Source organism: Orycteropus afer, unplaced genomic scaffold, assembly GCF_000298275.1.
Source record: "Orycteropus afer afer isolate SDZICR_OR568_19922 unplaced genomic scaffold, OryAfe1.0 scaffold00366, whole genome shotgun sequence".
Lineage (NCBI taxonomy): Eukaryota > Metazoa > Chordata > Mammalia > Tubulidentata > Orycteropodidae > Orycteropus > Orycteropus afer.
Genome location: NW_006921953.1, coordinates 323,571 through 341,430, shown reverse-complemented (window position 1 = coordinate 341,430; position 17,860 = coordinate 323,571). Strand labels below are relative to the sequence as shown.

Below are 17,860 nucleotides of genomic sequence, written 5' to 3'. Positions count from 1 at the left end.
TCAGCATCAACTTGAACTTGCGTATGAGCGGTTGATGGTCTGTTCCACAATCAGCTCCTGGCCTTGTTTTGGCTGAAGATATTGAGATTTTCTGTTGCCTCTTGCCACAGATGTAGTCAGTCTGATTCCTGTGTACTCCATCTGGCAAAGTCCACGTGTATAGTCGCTGTTTGTGTTGTTGAAAAAAGGTATTTGCAATGAATAAGTGGTTGGTCTTGCAAAATTCTATCATGCGTTCTCCAGCATTATTTCTGTTACCAAGGTCATGTTTTCCAACTACCGGTGGTTATTCTTTGTTTCCAACTTCTGCATTCCAATCATCAGTGATAACACATCTTGATTGCATGCTTGGTCAATTTCAGACTGCAGAAGTTGGTAAAAATCTTCAATTTCCTCATCTTTAGCTTTGGTGGTTTGTGAGTAAATGTGAATAATAGTAGTATTAACTTGTCTTCCTTGTAGGTGTATGGATATTATCCTATCACTCACAGCATTGTATTTCAGATAGATCTTGAAACATTCTTTGTGACGATGAATGCTGCACCATTCCTCTTCAATTTGTCATTCCTGGCATAGTAGAGTATATGGTTGTCTGATTCAAAATGACCAAAATCAGTCCATTTTAGCTCACTAATGCCTAGGATATTGATCTTTATGTGTTCCATTTCATATTTGACAACTTCCAGGTTTCCTAGATTCATATATTCATATAGCTCATATAGCCCATGTTCCGATTATTAATGGATGTTTATGGCTGTTTTTTTTTTTTTTATATTTGCCACACCAGCAAATGGAGATCCTGGAAGCTTCACTCCATCCATATCATTAAGGCTGGCTCTCCTCTGAGGAGGAAGCTCTTCCCCAGTCATATTTTGAGTGCCTTCCAACCTGAGGCACTCATCTTCCAGCACTATATTGGACAATATTACAGGGCTATTCATAAAGTTTTCCAGTAATGTATCAGACAGCTGTTTCACGGCTATTCATAAGGTTTTCATTGGCCAACTTTGAGAAATGGATGGCCCCTTCCTTCTTCCAAGTCTATCTTAGTCTGGAAGTGCCTCTGAAACCTATTCACCATGAGTAACCCTGCTGGCATTTGCAACACTGGTGGCATAGCCTCCAGCCTCATAGTAATACACAAGCCATCACAGGATGACAAACTGACAGACAAGTTCATCTCTCTTAGCTGTTTCTAACTGCTCTACTCACTTCCTGGCCTCCCTTAAAGTTGATACAAATCTCATGCCTGGTTCTCCCTCTGGGACTTTTTTAAAGCTGCTTCCAAACACCCCTGTGCCCTCATATACAGACTGGCAAATTTCCTCTTCCTTTTCTGGATGCACTATGTTACTGATTCATTAATATTAAACTCATGGCCAACAGCACTATAACTCATGCCTAAATGACACTTAACATACATATTTTATCTGTAAGGCACATAACAGCCTTCTTGGTCTTAGGAACACTAGACAGGACTTCAGTACTACACTTGGGGTCATACTAGATGGCAACATAAGCAACAAAAAGCACAAAATTTTTTTTGAAAAGTGACACTAAATAGACCTTGAAAAGGACACTTGCTTACAGACTGAGAGCTGAAAGAAGAAGGCAGAGCGTCACCTTGCTCTACCTCAGCTGGGAACATGCACGTCAAGTAACTCACATTTTTGCCACTCTGCACATGTCCACAAATGACCATAAGCACCATTGAGTATTGATTTGGGGGTTAGAAATAAATTTTAGTTGGTAAGCAAAATCGCAAATATGGAATCCAAGAATAATGAGGATCAACTATCACTTCAAACTCCAGAAAAGTTGCAAATAGGGAGCAAATAACTCCTTCCAGATTAATTCCTTGTTAATACTTGCCATATTTGGTTTATCTCTCTTTCTCTTCATACTTCTTTTCTGAACCATTGAAGAGTAAGTTACAATCATCACTCGGCAATCTGTTTTTTTTTTTTTTTTTATCTAAAATATGCCTACCCTGCAACATGAATGCTCCTTTTAGCTTTGTTTGCCCTAGTGGAAAACTGTGAACAACCCCAGTGTCCATCAGCTGGAGAACCACGGCACTGTGCAAACACTAGAAGAAACAATAAAGTCTCATTTGTGTAGTCTTGGAAAGATCTCCAAGACAGACAAGTGGGCAAGGCAGGTTCAAGACAAAATGTAGGATTTGTACAATAGGGTCCCATCTGGGTTTCAGAAAATGGTCTTTCTCCTGTATGTACATAAATGTTGACAAGAGGTATGACAGAGCACAGGAACAGTGGACATTGGGAATGGGAGTGAGCTGGAGATGGTTGTCAAAGGAGACTTTAGCAATAAACTTCAGCACTACACTTGGGACCACACTAAGTGGCAACATAACCAACAAAAAGCACATTTTTTTTTTAAAGTGACACTAAATAGACCTTGAAAAAGACAGTCAGTTACAGACTGGGAGTTGAAACAAGAAGGCAGAGCAATGTTTGAAATATTCACAGAGAGAATGTATTCCTGAATATCCAAGTAATTGAAACGATGGATTAAATTGTGACCCCTTCTGAAAAAAATATATATGTTGGAATCCTAACCACTGTACCTGTGATGTAATCCTGTTTGGAAACAGGGCTTTCCTTGTTCTGTTAATTAGATCATACCAGAGTAAACCAAGCCCACTGCCCTGGAGTCGAATCCGACTCATAGCGACCCCTCCATGGGTTTCCGAGGGGGTATCAGTATGGAAGTAGATTGCCCAACCTTCCTTCCAGGGAGTGGCTGGTGAGTTTGAACCACCAGCCTTCTGGTTAGCAGTCAAATACCTTAGGCACTACGCTACCATTTTGATTCATAGTGACCTCATATGTGTGTCAGAGAATTGTGCTCCATGGCATTTTCAGTGTCTGATTTTTCAGAAGTAGAATGCTTAGCCTTTCTCCTGAGGTGCCTCTGGAAGGGTTCAAACCATCAACCTTTCAGTTAGTAGTTTAGCACTTGACAATTTGTGCCACCTGGGGACTCCTTACCTGAGTGTGGTATTGTGTGTGTGTTGGGGGGGACGGGGGTCCAAATCTAATCACTTCTGAGGTATAAAAAGAGTAAATTAGGCACACATGCACATTCGTGTGCATGCATGTGCATGCATGCACACCCATACACACCCACACACACACACACACGAGGGTCACCAAGGAACCAAGAAACAACCAGGACTACTGACAAGGAAAAAATCCACACAACTGAGGCCTTACATTGGACATTTAGCCTCCAGAACTGTGAAAAAATAAGTTGCTGCTCTTGAAAGCCATCCACTTGTGGTGTTTGTTTTACAGCAGCACTAGGAAACTGAGACAGATGGGGTATGGGAGAATATGTCAGAGAGACAAAACCTCTCAGCTTCCACAGATAACAGCTTAAACCAGACAACCAAGGCACAGAAAAATTAAGCATTTTTTTAAGAAATATGAGTGTAAATACCAAAATATTCAACCAAAGGTATTGAAAGTGATCGCTTCAGAGGGAATAGGATGGGGAGTATTGTTACATTAAAATCTTGGTAAAAACTAAATGATAAAATGGGCAAGTATATTTTTGGTAAAAATAAACATTAAATTAATTTTTGTTACCTGGGGCTGTCTCTGCCAGCCTGAGGTGGGGCACAATCAGGAGGGACCCCCAGTTCCCATCCTTTCATCCCTGGACCATCCTCCCTCCTCCACCTTCCCACTCACCCTGTTGTTGTGATTGTCGCTCACAAAGATGGTGATGACAAAGTGGAAGCGGGTCTATGACAGGGCAGAGAGAAGCAGTTTGAGTGGGGTAGGTGCACAAGCAGGGCACCCACTGCTAAGATATCTGTCACCAGGGCCCTCTGCTTCCCCTCCCCATTAGGAGGCTGCTGTCTTTTACCTCATAGTCCAGAGGGCTGGCCAGCCTCACTTGCCCAGTGTCCACGGTGACGTTGAAATAGTAGGCTTCAGAGCCACTGATCCCATAGGTCAAAGGGTCCCCATCCCGGTCCTGAGCCACCAGCCAGAAGACCTCAGCTCCTGAAGATGGAACAGAGGATGCCAGGGTCCACGATCACTTCCTTCCATACTGTTCTACAGAGCTTCTACAGGGCTGGGCCCAGGGGAGTGACTTCTCTGTATACAGGCTCTATCTTCTCAGCCTCTTGGCCTCTGACTGCTGTGATCATATATGTCAGGTTTGCCTGTTGTCACTCAGAACCACTCACAGGCCTTTTGATAATAGTGTGCTGATTTCTTTGTGGGGGTCGGGGTGGAAATCACCCAAACCCTACTGGACACATGAAAAGGCTGGTACCCAAGTGTCTCTCTCTCCCCCATCCAAGGGTGAATTACATAGATTCAGCACAACTCAAGGTCCTCCCCTTCTGAGTTGCAGTACTGTGCTTAGTTGAGAGAAGATTATAAGAAATTGAAGTTAACTGATTCCAGGGGCAGCATTGCTGGATACTAGGATCAAAAACAAACAAACAAACCCACCACCATGGAGTTAACACTGACTTGTGGTGACCCCTCAGGTGTCAGAATAAAATTGATCTATAGGGCCTTAATGGCTGATTTTTCAGACGTCAATAGCCAGACCTTTCTTCCCAGGTGCCTCTGGGAGGATTCAAATTGACAACTTTCAGCTAGTGGCCAAGTGCATACTGGGGTAAACCAAAAACACCATTGCTGTCCAGTCAATTCCAGCTCATAGCAACCCTATAGGGCAGAATAGAACCACTCTATAGGGTTTCCAAAGCTTTAATCTTTACGGTAGTAGACTGCCAATTTTTTTCTCCTATGAAGCAGCTAGTGGGACTGAACCACTTACCTTTTGGTTGGCAGCTGATCACTTAACCACTATGTCACCATGGCTCCTCCATAGTAGGGTAGGGGGCTTCAAAAGACCCTTGGGGATATCTAGAATTGGCCATTCAAAGCCATCTCTTCACCCTGAGAGGTGCCCAGCACCATCTAGGACATGCGCTTTCTTCTCAAGTTAGAAGGTCTGTAGCTGACTACCCAGGAGCCTTGCTTTCTCACTGCATCCCCAGAGGAGAGCTGGGGGTATTGGGTTGTGAGGTTGAAAATCTCAAGTTTAACACCTCTCCATCCACAGATTCTGCAAATCCACCACTCCCTGGTTCCTTTGCTGCATCCAGCCTCTTCCCAGCCTGTACAGGAACTCCATCTCTCCTGAGCTGCACCCTTCAGTTCTTAGTGAGGCTCTCTCCACTTGACCAAAATAGATTTTCCAAAACTCTTACCATGGGTCCCAGCAGGGCACAGAACACATATATCTAAGACCTGTGATATTTTAGGAGACCACAAAAAATGTTTAATTTCTTTTAAAATCAGAATGAAGGGAGTTCTTGCTTAGGGGACTTTGAATTTATGTTAATGGTCATGGAACAATTTGGAAAAGGATAGAGAGACTAGTTGCACAACTTGAAAAATATAATCAATGTCACTGCATTGTATGTTTAGAAATTATTGAGATGGCATATGTTTTATGTATACTCTGGAGATGGAAAATTTCAAACATAGAAGCACTCATTCCAGGACAAGAATAGTGGGATCAACATGCATTCTGAGGGAGAAAAGGGTCAAGATGCAAATAATTTGTTCCTAGGAAGGATGAGTACAACCAAACCAGCTGGTGCTGCTCATCTAGGGGGTAAAATCACTCTCCCTTAGCCAAATGGCTGACTTTTACATTTCAAATGACTCCAAAGCTGAAGCTGAATCAATCATTAATCTACCTTTCCTTTGTTCTATATGCATAAAAACCTCTACTTGATAGGGACAGTGGAGTGATTTGCATTTTACATAGCACTGTCCAGCTTGAACTGTATTATTTCTTAATAAAACTCCTTTTCTTTCACTCCTAACAGAGTATGAGAGTTTCTTCTTTGACATTTCTGGTGTCAGAAGTGGGATTTTGAAGGGGCATAATTTTTTACAATACCCAGAACATCTGGACAAAAACATAGTATCTGCTAAACTGTTCTGGACTCTCTACTCAATAAATACCCAGGAATAATTTAAGGTTAAAAAAAAATCAAATCCAAGCTCTGATTCTTTCCAATAATAACTCTTCAAGTTTTATTGTGGATTTGTTTTAGTTCTTAAAAATAATTCTTATTATAAAATGGGAAATGCTGTGTCCAAAAGAGATTTGAAAAGGAGATTTGAAACCACCTTCTTGGACTCCTACTCACTACATGAACAAGAATTATGGTCTCATATCATGCATGTTCTTGTCTGTCTGTCATAACCTTATTTGAGATAGTTTGAAAAAAATCAGTGGTCACTTTGGGGTTATTTTTTGATCTCTCTAAGTTAATTTTCCTGCACAGGAAATTGGAGACTAGAGGCTCCCAGATTAAACAGTCCCAGCGGTATGCCTATTTTGATTGGTACACTGAGCCCTCTAAAAGATATCAAGAGAGTAAAATTGCTTCTCTGCAGGACATTGTCTCTAAATTAACTAAACAGAATTAAGAATTAAAATGTCAAATTTCAGTTCCCACTCCTGCTGCTGTCCTGTTGGCTGCTACCTCTTAATGTCCTTCTCTGCCTTCCTACTCCTCTGCTAACACTTTAATTGAACATCCTTTTCCCTAAAAAAAAAACAAAAACAAACAAACAATAAACAAATAAATAAATAAACCCTTGCCTGAAATACCCTTTAGGCTTCACCCTGGCAGTAATACAGCAGAGTCCCTTCATATTACTTTGCCCCATGGACATTCTCTGAATTACATAGCATTGTGAAAGATTTTCCTAAACTCCATGAGAACCTCTTTTTCTGAAGTATTTAAAATCCTTGTTAAAGCCTACCAGCCTGAGCTCCCTGACTTATATAAGCATCTTCACATGATTACTGGCCAAGAGGAAGCCCAATTATGTCTAGAACAGGCAGAATGGAAAGAACTTATGGACAGTTTAGCTTTAAATATTTATAAAATGACCACCAAGCTATTGGAAGACTCTTAGGTCATGAGTAAAAATTGCTAGAGGCTGTCCCAAAGGCCTTTCCTCCACTACCTAATTGGACTAAAATTCACTCTTGTAAACAAAATAGAGACGAAACTGTCTATATTGTATTAACCTCTTATTGTAAAAAGTTAAGGAAAGGTTTATATATGAAAGGAAATTTTCTTTGTTGGTTACCAGAGGTGGGAGGGAAGGTGAGGGAACACTACAAAAATAAAAATGAAATAACAAAATAAAAATAAGCAGTGAAAAAAAAAAAAAGAAAGAAAAAGAAAAACATGCTTGAATCCAGCTCAGGCCCAGAGTGCATCTTCCAATCCAGCCTGTTGGGACCCAGGGCCAAAGGTTGCTTCCACATAGTCAAAAGTACCATTAGGGGCTGGCCAATAGATACCTCAGTGTCAGCCATTCAGTGGTGAACCAATCCATAACTTGTAAGGTTATAACTGATGCACATTCAGATATTGGAAGCTACTCCTTAGGCCTTGTGACAGCTAGATTATTCACATAAGTATTGTTAGATTGTTTCCAGTAAGGAGGAGCAACCTGACTTAGCCTCTCTAATCGGGGAGTTAACTGCATGAATCCATCCCACAATTGTTGATTTGGGGCTACATTACAAAGAATACTGTTTGTGGGTTTGGAAGATTCTTTAGCTAACTTTTCTTGGGCAACTTTATTTAGTAAAATAAGGGTTGTGTTAAGTTATGGTCTGGGTTTCACTCATATTTAAAAAGAAGCCGTTTATCAATGGAAAATCTAGTAATAGTGATTTCCTATAGTAATGAACTATTTCTCTGTTGTTCTTATATCCTTAGATCAATACCCAATAAGATCCATATAGTGGGTAGACCCACCAGGAAAGGCCAGATTGCCTTAAGGTTGAAAAGGCACTACATAACCAAAAATTAAAACTTTTAAAATGGTAAGCATAAGCATCTGCCCAATCGAGGAAAACATTAGTGGAGGCATGAATGTAACAAAGGTAAAAGGGTGAAAGGATAAAGAGGTGTGCTTTCAGGTCTGCTGCAGTGCCTTAGGTTAGTTATCTGCCTCAGATGTCATCTTCTGGCCACAGGGGTGTTTAAATGTGACCCTCAATTCTCTAGTGTGGTGGCTAGTCCAAAGAGGAGTCTTGGCCATTTTTAACTATGACAAGTGAATCCTAGGTTTTATTACCTCTGTTTGGTTGCATGTGGATTGGTGAGGAGGACTAAGAATGGCCCCTTCCAATGAAATTCTAATGAATCTTTTATTTGATGCCTCTTCCAATATTCATATTCTCCTGGGGTGATGTTAGTCAGACTTTTGGAGTCTAGTTCCTGTTTGTCAAAGGCTTCTCTAATAAAGATATTAAAAAATAAATAAAGATATTCTTTAGAATATTGGGTTGAAGACTGGTTATACTTCAGTAATTTAAGTTGAATAATTTTAGGGTTGGTGCAACATATATAAACCTTCCATAGATAAACCTTTCCTTGACTTTTTACAATAATGAACTAATACAATATTTGTTCTTCTGTGATTGACTTATTTCACTCAGCATAATGTCTTCCAAGTTCATCCAAGTTATGCAGTGTTTTTCAGGCATGTATTTTAACTAAATTCCCTTTACCAGCTAAAGTACCCATATTAAGAGCTCAGTGGTCTCAATGAGTGTTTCATTGGCTTGATCATTTAGCATCAGTATTTGCACCTCAGGTAGGACTTGAAGTTCTTAAGTCACATGTAGAAATATTAAGCAAATATATTCAAAGTGCCCTAAATGACAGTGACCATGGGCTTCAAGAGATCAATATCAAAATAACAATGATGAGAAAAGTAGTACTCCAAAATATAATAGCCCTTGACATTCTCACTGCAGTCCAAGGAAGTATCTGTGCCATAAAAAAAAAAAAAAAAATCTGATTGCTATGTCTGTATTACTGACAATAGTGCTGATATTATACTCTCTGCTAATCATATGCAATGTGTAGCATCTCACCTTAATGATCCTGTTCCTTCCTTAACTGAAAGTATAAGTGTTTGATTTTCCTATTGGGGTAAATGGTGGAAAAATGGCTATTTTACTTTGTAATCTTTATATTCTTCATCATTTCTATTATTGTAACTATAAAATGGTGTTTTTCTTTGGTTCCAGGCGTTTTACCCATGAAATTCTGTACTTCAAAACTCTTTGACCCTTCACATAAAATTGTGCTAGTTTCATAGAACTTTACCAATGATTAATCATTGTACTAATCATTTTAATCATTTCTCTTTGTCTCCCTGGGCATGTTTCATCTTGACCACTATCATTCTTAACTGACTGAGAAATGTTCCCCAATGTGGAATTATCTGATAAGATGTTCCCCACAAAACTTATTCACCCTGAAGATGGGACCTATTCATTTGACAAAGTGAAGTAAAAACTTATTTTAGCCAAAACTCCTCAGGAAAACAAAATTTTTGCAGAAGAAAGGTTACTCTATTGTGGGTTATCAGTGTCCCTTAGCAGAGGCTTGACCAAAAGGAGGAAATATGCAGATGGAGGCAATCATTTCAGGACAGGAATCTCAGGATCAACATGCATTCCTAGGAAATAAAAAGTCGGGGTGCAAACAATTTGTTCCTGGGGAAAATGTGACAGAATATAAACAATTAGTAACTAGGAAGAATGTTTAAAACCAAGCTGATTGGTGCCACTCACCTAGATGATAATACTCACCCTCCCCCCCAAAATGATGCACTTTTACATTTCAAAAGACATCGAGCTCAATTGGCCTAACATACTACACAAAAACATTGTTCTACATCCTACTTTGGTGAGTAGTGACTGGAGTATTAAAAGCTTGCAAGTGGTCATCTAAGATGCATCAACAACCAAGACTATGACCACTATTCATCCTTCAGGCCTGGAATTGAACTCACTCCTAAGGCTTCCAGCCAAACAATAGGCCTACAAGGTAAACATTTATATCAGGTAGGTACACTCCTTAGAAAAATAAACCATAGGAGATCAGAAGGGCAGCATTTGCACCGGAGATAGCTCAGAGAGAAGAAATGTATAGGAAAAGACACAGGGGAAAGGTAACCACAGAGAGGAAGTGGGAAGACAGCTGTTACATTATGGAGATTGCAGTCAATGTCATGAAATAAAATATATATAAAATGTTGAATGGAAAATGAATCTGTTCTGTAAACTTTCACCCAAATCAAAATTTGAAGGAAAAAAAAAACTACAGCCTTTGAAACCCTATGAGGCAGTTCTACTCTATCCTATAGGGTTACTACGAGTAGAAATCAACTTGATGACAGTGGGGTTTTGGGGTTTCTGAAGGAAGGGGCCTGTTTAAGACAAAGAACTTGATGTGGTCTTTTGTCTCTGGTTTCAGAAAATAGCCCTTGGAAATTACCAGCAAACAAGGTGTCTTTATTTTTCTAAAGCAGCCAGGCAACACTTAAATGTGTGCAAATGAGTTAGAAATTCCCAACTCATCTCCCAGCAACTAACCTCAGGAAGGATAGGAGTATGATGCATTCACTTGTGCATATTCATCAAGCTATGCACGTACATTGAGATCCCAATGACTAAAAGATTCAGACCTTGGAGCTCTCTCCTATGGACTTCCTGGACTGAGGAGAACATCCATGAATGGGAGAGGGTTGTACATCTCTGGGGACAATGAAAGCCTTGTGGTCTGGGACCTCTCTCATACCTTGCCTGTTGTGTCTCTTCCCTTGTATCCTTTCTGGGTACAGTAAATGGTTAACTTTGTGTATAGGTAATAGTTTCCATGAGTTCTGTGACTCATTCTAGTGAATTATCAAGCCCAGGACAGTGAGAGCCAGCAGAGAGGCTGCTGTTTGCCTATTTGTGTTAGAAGAACAGAGTCCTAATTTGTCGTGTCAGAGGGAGAAATTGATAGCAGATATCTTGCTTTGATTTTGGAGTTTTCTTACTCATAAAACCAAATACTCATTTTAACAAAATTCTTGACCAAAATTAATCCACCATAGATTTTCTTTCATCCAAAGTTGCAAATCTTTTCTTCCCTGTTCTAAGGTAGGGTTACTAAATTTTAATTTCACTAGATATTGCTGAATATGAGGTAAAGACCATCTTGTGACCTGCTATCAGCTGATCTCAATAAAAGGGGGAGGGCAGGGTTCAGTCAATCATCTTAAGATTAGCCAATGGTTGATCTTCTATATTTCTCCCTCATCTTCTTTTTATAAGCCTCTTTGTACCTAGTTTCTTTGAGACATTTGCTTTTTCTGGAATCAAAGTGGTCTGCCTATATGAATATAGACTGACTGCTCAGAATAAACCTTATGTTCAAATTCATTGAGTTTTGATTATTTTAAACACTGGAGACCAACTCTGAGTGGTTAGAGTCAAAGAGAAAAAGTGCCATATGGATACCTGACGTCAGGATGGTGGAAAAGTGGAAAAATGGGGATTTGAGTTATCTTCTCATTTTGGAAACTAGCCTTATATTGGTTATCATTAACACAGGACTCTGGAAGGCAAAAATGCCTATAACAGTCTCCTACAGCCTTGGGTCCCAGAGCTAACCCTGAGGGTTTCACAGACTCCCCCACTCCTTCTTGCCCATGGTAGCCCTTTGAGGATGTGCTTAGCAGCATGTCCTCCCCCAATCAGATCATCTTTGGGCCAAATAACCCAAGATCTTCTTCTAGAGAGTTGGATATTCATTCTGTTTTCTTGTTTGTGAGACACACAATCCATCTAATGGTGTCTTTTTTGGGAAAGAAAAGTAACTTTGTGCTCTTCTGGTAAGATAGCAGAATAAGCAGACAAGCTACAAAGACTCCCTCCTGGAGCCCTTAGCTTTGAAAGTATGGATATAGAAGAGGATCAAAAACCAACTAGTAGAAGAACCTGAATGAAAAAAGTGAATAAGGAGACAAATTGAGCTGAGGACTATCAGCTATCTTAACAGCACAGACAGTTTGAATATTTCCAAGCGGTGTTAGGACCTGGGAATTAATGTGCAAATCAGCCCTGCTTGCCAAGAGCTGCATGGACAACTTCCCTGGTTCTTGATGACTAAAAAGGGAAACAGCAAGAAGGGAGAAAAACTGCGTTGTGCACTTTCAGCTGTCCAGAGGGTGCAGCCATTTTGAATATTTACAAGTGCAGCCATTTTGGATATTTAAAGCAACAGGACTCTCGTTCAGATTCCTGGGACCTAAGAGTAGATTCTGCTTGCAAAGGAGAGCACACACATATGCTAGCTGATGACTGGAAAGGAGACAGGTGGTGAGTGCAAAAGTGCTGCCAACTGGTGAATAGAGGAGCACAGTATCCTGCTTACTCAGATAACATCCAAAGAAAATGAAAGTTTTGGGCAAATCACTTCAACATACAATCACCAATTAAATATAAACACAAAACATTTAAAAAGTCAAGGAAAGGTTTATATATGGAATAAAACTTTCCTTTTTCTTTACCAGGGGTGGGAGGGAAGGGGAGGGAGCACTGGTAGATAGGTAGAGACATGTATTGATTAGGGTGAAGGGAAGGGCAATGCACCAAATGTGAGTGATCAACACAGTGGCATTGAGGAAGAGGAAGACATAGAGAGGTACATGGGAGATACAGACATCATCCATCACATAAATAAAACAAAGGAAACCAACCACATGATCGTATCAATAGATGCAGAAAAGGCATTTGATAAAATCCAACACCCATTCCTGATAAAAAACTCTCAGCAAAATCAGAATAGAAGGGACATTCCTCAACATAATAAAGGGCATCTATGCACAACCAACAGCCAACATTATTCTCAGTGGAGAGAGACTGAAACCATTCCCCTTGCAAACAGGAACCAGACAAGTATGCCCTCTATCACCACTTCTATTCAACATTGTATCAGAAGTCTTAGCTTAGGGCAATAAGGCAAGAAAGGGAAATCAAAGGCATCCAAATTGGTAAGGAAGAAGTCAAACTATCCCTATTTGCTGATGATATGATCCTATACATAGAAAATCCAAGAGACTCAACAAAAATGCTACTGGAACTAATTGAGAGATTTAGCATAGTGGCAAGATACAAGATCAACATCCAAAAATCAGTTGGATTCCTGTACACCAACAAAGAGATTGCTGAAAAGGAAATAAGGAAATCGATTTACAATAGTTACCAAAACCAATAAAATACTTGGGAATAAATCTCACTAGGGACACGAAAGACCTGTACAAAGAAAACTACAAATCACTCCAAGAAACCATAAGAGATCTACATAAATGGAAGAACATACCATGCTCATGGGTAGGAAGATTGAACATTGTGAAAATGTCAATACTACCAAAGCAATTTATACATTCAATGCAATCCCAATCCAGATCCCATCAACATTCTTTAAAGATATGGAAAAAAACAATCATGAATTTTATATGGAAAAGAAAGAGACCTCAAATAAGCAAAGCACTATTGAAGAAGAAGAACAAAGTAGGAAGTCTCACACTCCTGGATCTCAAAACCTCCTATACAGCCATAGTAGTCAGAACTGCCTGGTATTGGAACAATGACAGACACATAGACCAGTGGAACAGTATTGAGAACCCAGAAATAGATCCATCTACCTGGGGTCAGCTGATTTTTAACAAAGGGCTGAAATCCATTACATGGGGAAGAGATGGTCTCTTTAACAAATGGTGCTGGCAAAATTGGATATCCATTTGCAGAAAAATGAGACAAGATCTGTACCTCACACCATGCAAAAACACTAACTCAACAACAACAACAAACCTATAGACTGGTGGGGAAAAACTTTGGGAATATTATAACTGATAAGAATTTAATATCTAAAATACATAGAAAATTTAAAAACAAAAAGACAACCCAATTGAAAACTGAGCAAAGGACATGAACAGACACTTCACCAAAGAAGATAGTCAAAGAGCCAACAGACACATGAAAGGTGCTCAAAGTCATTGGCCATCAGAGAAATGCAAATAAAAACCACAACAAAATTCCATTTCACTCCCACTAGGATGGCTAAGATAAACAAACAAAGGAAAATAACAAATGTTGGAGGGGATGTGGAGAAATTAGAACCCTCATCCATTGCTGGTGGATATGCAAAATGGTACAGCCATCGTGGAAAACAGTCTGGCAGTTCCTCAGAAAACTAGAGGTAGAGCTACCATATGACCAGCAATTGCAGTCCTAAGTATAAACCCTAGGGATCTAATGGAACTGGCATGGACAGGTATATGCACACCTATGTTCACTACAGCACTATTCACAATAGCAAAAGGATGGAAACAATCTAAGTGTCCATCAGTGGGTGAGTGGATAAGTAAAATGTGGTACATATATATAATGGAATACTACTCAGCAAAAAAGAAAAATGAGTTTCTGAGACACCTTACAATGTGGATGAACCTGGAGGACATTATGTTGAATGAAATAAGTCAATCACAATAAAGCAAATATTGTATGTTTTTATAGGAGTGCTGGTGGCATAGTGCCTATGGTATTTGACTGCTAACCAGAAGCCTGGTGGTTCAAATGCACCATCCACTCCTCGGAAGGAAGACTGGTGTTCTGGTTACCTAGTGCCACTCTGACAAGAATATACCACAAATGTGATGGCTCTAACAAACAGGAGTTTATTCTTACAATTTGGAGGCTTTAAGTCTGAGTTCAAAGTGCCAGGCTCTAGGGGCTGGGTGAAAACCCCTCAACCTTGGGGTCCAGCTCTGCCTCCTGCTCCTGGCCCACTGGAACTAGAGGCATTTCTTCACTCAGACAGCTGCTGGCTGCTGAGGCTGACAAACCCAAGGTTGGCTAGTAAAAAGGCACAGTCCCGATGTTACCAAACCACACGGCAGGCCATTAATTTAAGTCCATTGTAAGTCCCAAAGTTGGCAGAGCATGGCAGGCTGCTGAACAATGACATGGCTACATGCAGGGTCCAAACGTGCCATAAGCTAGAGACCATTCCCAAAGCTGTTTCTTATATATGGGAAGCAGACTACATACCCAAAGTAGATACTCAGCTGGTTGTGGGAGATCCCTTCATGGAGTTGATTGCCAGTCTCATCATGGGGAATAACTACTACCAGCTGCCCAGCCACTCAACCAGGCCCAGACAAGCTGACACACAAACATAACCACCACAGCTGGGTAATCTACTTCCATAGAGATACCACCTCAGAAACCTAAGGAGGGGTCACTATGAGTCAGATTTGACTCCATGGCAGTGAGTTTGGTTTTTTAGTTTTGTATGTTCTCACTTTTATGAAATGACATGAATAGGTAAATATACAGTAACTAATGCTCATTAGAGGTTACCAGTAGTGGGGACGAGAAAAGAGGGAGAAGTACTCCCTGGGTGGTAGTCACTTTTCATTTGTAGATATGGGAAAGTTGGCACCAAATATGGGTGAGGTTTACACAGCATGACTGATGTAAATGATGTCAATAGCTGTACACAGGGAAAAGGGATGAATGGACAAATGCTGGGTTGTGTATGGTTTTGCAATAACAACAACAATTACAAAAAAATGGAGGGCTACAGATGCTGATACTAATTAGACACAACCAATCACACCATGGGATTAGTCCTCTTGGTTTGGGGGATTAGGGCTATGGTTTTGTGGAACAATCCAATCAAATGGCGTAATAGAGTTTTTAAAGTTATGTTCCACCTCGTAGAATGGCAAGTACTACCTATGGTTCTTAAAAGGTTATGAGTGATCATCTAAGATACAACTATTAGTTGGATTGTGGACTTGCTTGCATGAGCTTTTCTTTCCCTCCAATTTCTCACATTTATAATAGAAATGTCGACTCTGTGTTTGTCCCACCATTGTACTTTGGAAACAAGTAACTTGTATTCTAGGTTTCACAGGTTCACTAATGGAGAGGAATTTTGTCCTAAGATGGGGTATGTCCAACAAATCTTACCCATGCTTGATGTAGATGATTTAGAAGATGAGATTTTGGACTTGAAATTGATTGAAGACATTTGGGGTCGTGTGATAGGGTGAATGTGTTTTGTATGTGGGAAGGATATGAATTTGGGGGGATGGGGCAAAGGGTGGAATATTATGGATTTGTGTCACCAAAAAATATGTGTTGTAAATCCTAACCCCTATATTTAAGACGTAAGAGCCAAAGAGAAGAAAACAAACTTCTGGAACCAAATAAATTTACTCCATGTCCCCTATGCTCCCTGATGGAGTCCTTGGGTGACTAAAATGGTTGATACATTTGGCTAGATAGAGGTTTGAGTCCACCCTGAGATGCCTTGGAGGAAATGCCTGGTGCTCTGTTTCCAAATAATCAGACACTGAAAATCTTATGAAGCACAGTTCTACTCGGACACAAATGGGGTCACCATGAGTTAGAATCAACTCAGCAGCAACTGATTTACTGGTTTTGCCCCCTGACAAGCTGTGCTGGAGTAGAGCTGCTCCCTGGGAGCCCTTGGGACCCTCTTACAGGTGTGGACTTGGGAACAGGGAACAGGAAAATTACTTACCCACTGGTAGGTCCTCAGGCAGGTTCACTGCTGTCATGTTTGGCAGGAAACTTGGGGCCATGTTGGCTGCCACTACAGAGAGACAGGGTGCTGAAACATCTGGACCTGCCTGCAATGTCTGACCCTCATTTGCCTCTCCAGAGCCCACTCCAGTGGCAACCCCAGCCCACCCACATAGAAGGGAATCCCTCCCCAGATTTCCCAGGGCAGCCAAGCACAGGGGCTGGGTCATAGGAGCTGGGTGTTTATTGATGACCAATTGTCCCATCCCTTCAAAAGGGTCCCGTGAAGGGTACCCAGTTTAAGGTTGCTCTGGCAGGGGAGAGGAAGCACCTACCAGACACCACAATGGCAGGAAGCAGGATGCAGGATAGCCATGGCCACGCCATCACATCTGGAAGGACCTAGGGAAGGATACTTTAGGGAGAAGTGCCTGGACCTAGACCTCTCTCCCTCTGGCAGGCTGTCATCTGTTTGGGTCTGCCCCACAAGACTCATCCACCACCACCACTCAGCAATTCCTACAGGACCTCTCCTTGGGTCATACAGGCTTATCATCCACTGTCCATTTTCCAGATGTTGGGGGGTGGCACATTCCAAGTGGGGGTGAGCAGACAGCAGAGCTCAGTCCAGAACCCTAGTCTCAGCTTGAACCTGAACTTGACTCCAGGGTTCAGCACCCATGCCCTGACAGATGCTGTTCTAAAGAGGTTAGATGCATTATTTCATTACCCCTACAACTATGAGGTGGCTGTTATTGTCCTATTCTACAGATGTGGAAACTGGGGCTGAGAGATTAAGGGGCTTGCCTGAGGCCACACTGAGAACCAGTGACAAGACCACAATTTGAACATAGGTCTTTTGGACTCCAAAGTGTCCACCGTGATAGCGTCCTTCAAAATCAGGGGAGATAAGAGGGACAATGACCTGACTAGGATCATCCAGAGACTCCATGGATGAGCCAGGGTCCTTTGTCCTACTTTCTGACACATTTAATAGCTGCCATTTCAACCATTTCCAAAGTGTGCTCCATGGAACCCTGGCACTGTAAGATGCTCCACAGCCGAAGGGGGTTTCCTGGTGCAGTCAGATTGGGAAGGGCTATATAATCTATGTTCTTCTTGGTAATTCAGAGCTAAGCAAGGACCCTTGGTAAACTTTGCCTGGCCCTGGCTTTTTGGCCATCTCATGTTGTAAGCTGTCTTTCATCTGAGAAAAGGGGGACTGACTCATTGTCACTGAGAGATCTGAAACTCCAAGGATTTTTCATCCCCAAAGATAATTGATATAAATTACAACTAAGAAAGGGGGAAAACAGCATACGTTATTGAAGTGTTCTGTTTCTTGCCCTCTGTAAAA

At 41.0% G+C, this 17,860-nt stretch overlaps 1 protein-coding gene across 1 annotated transcript in view; it reads right to left on the bottom strand.

Annotated features, from left to right (window-relative positions):
• Positions 1–17,860, bottom strand: part of CDHR2 (cadherin related family member 2) — a 115,750-nt gene that overhangs the window by 47,007 nt on the left and 50,883 nt on the right. The window contains exons 3-5 of the mRNA XM_007952978.1: positions 16,502–16,573; positions 3,898–4,037; positions 3,720–3,773 (exon numbers count right to left, since the gene is read on the bottom strand). Of these exons, the coding sequence (XP_007951169.1) occupies positions 3,720–3,773; positions 3,898–4,037; positions 16,502–16,573 (266 nt within the window). The remainder of the gene's footprint in view (positions 1–3,719; positions 3,774–3,897; positions 4,038–16,501; positions 16,574–17,860) is intronic.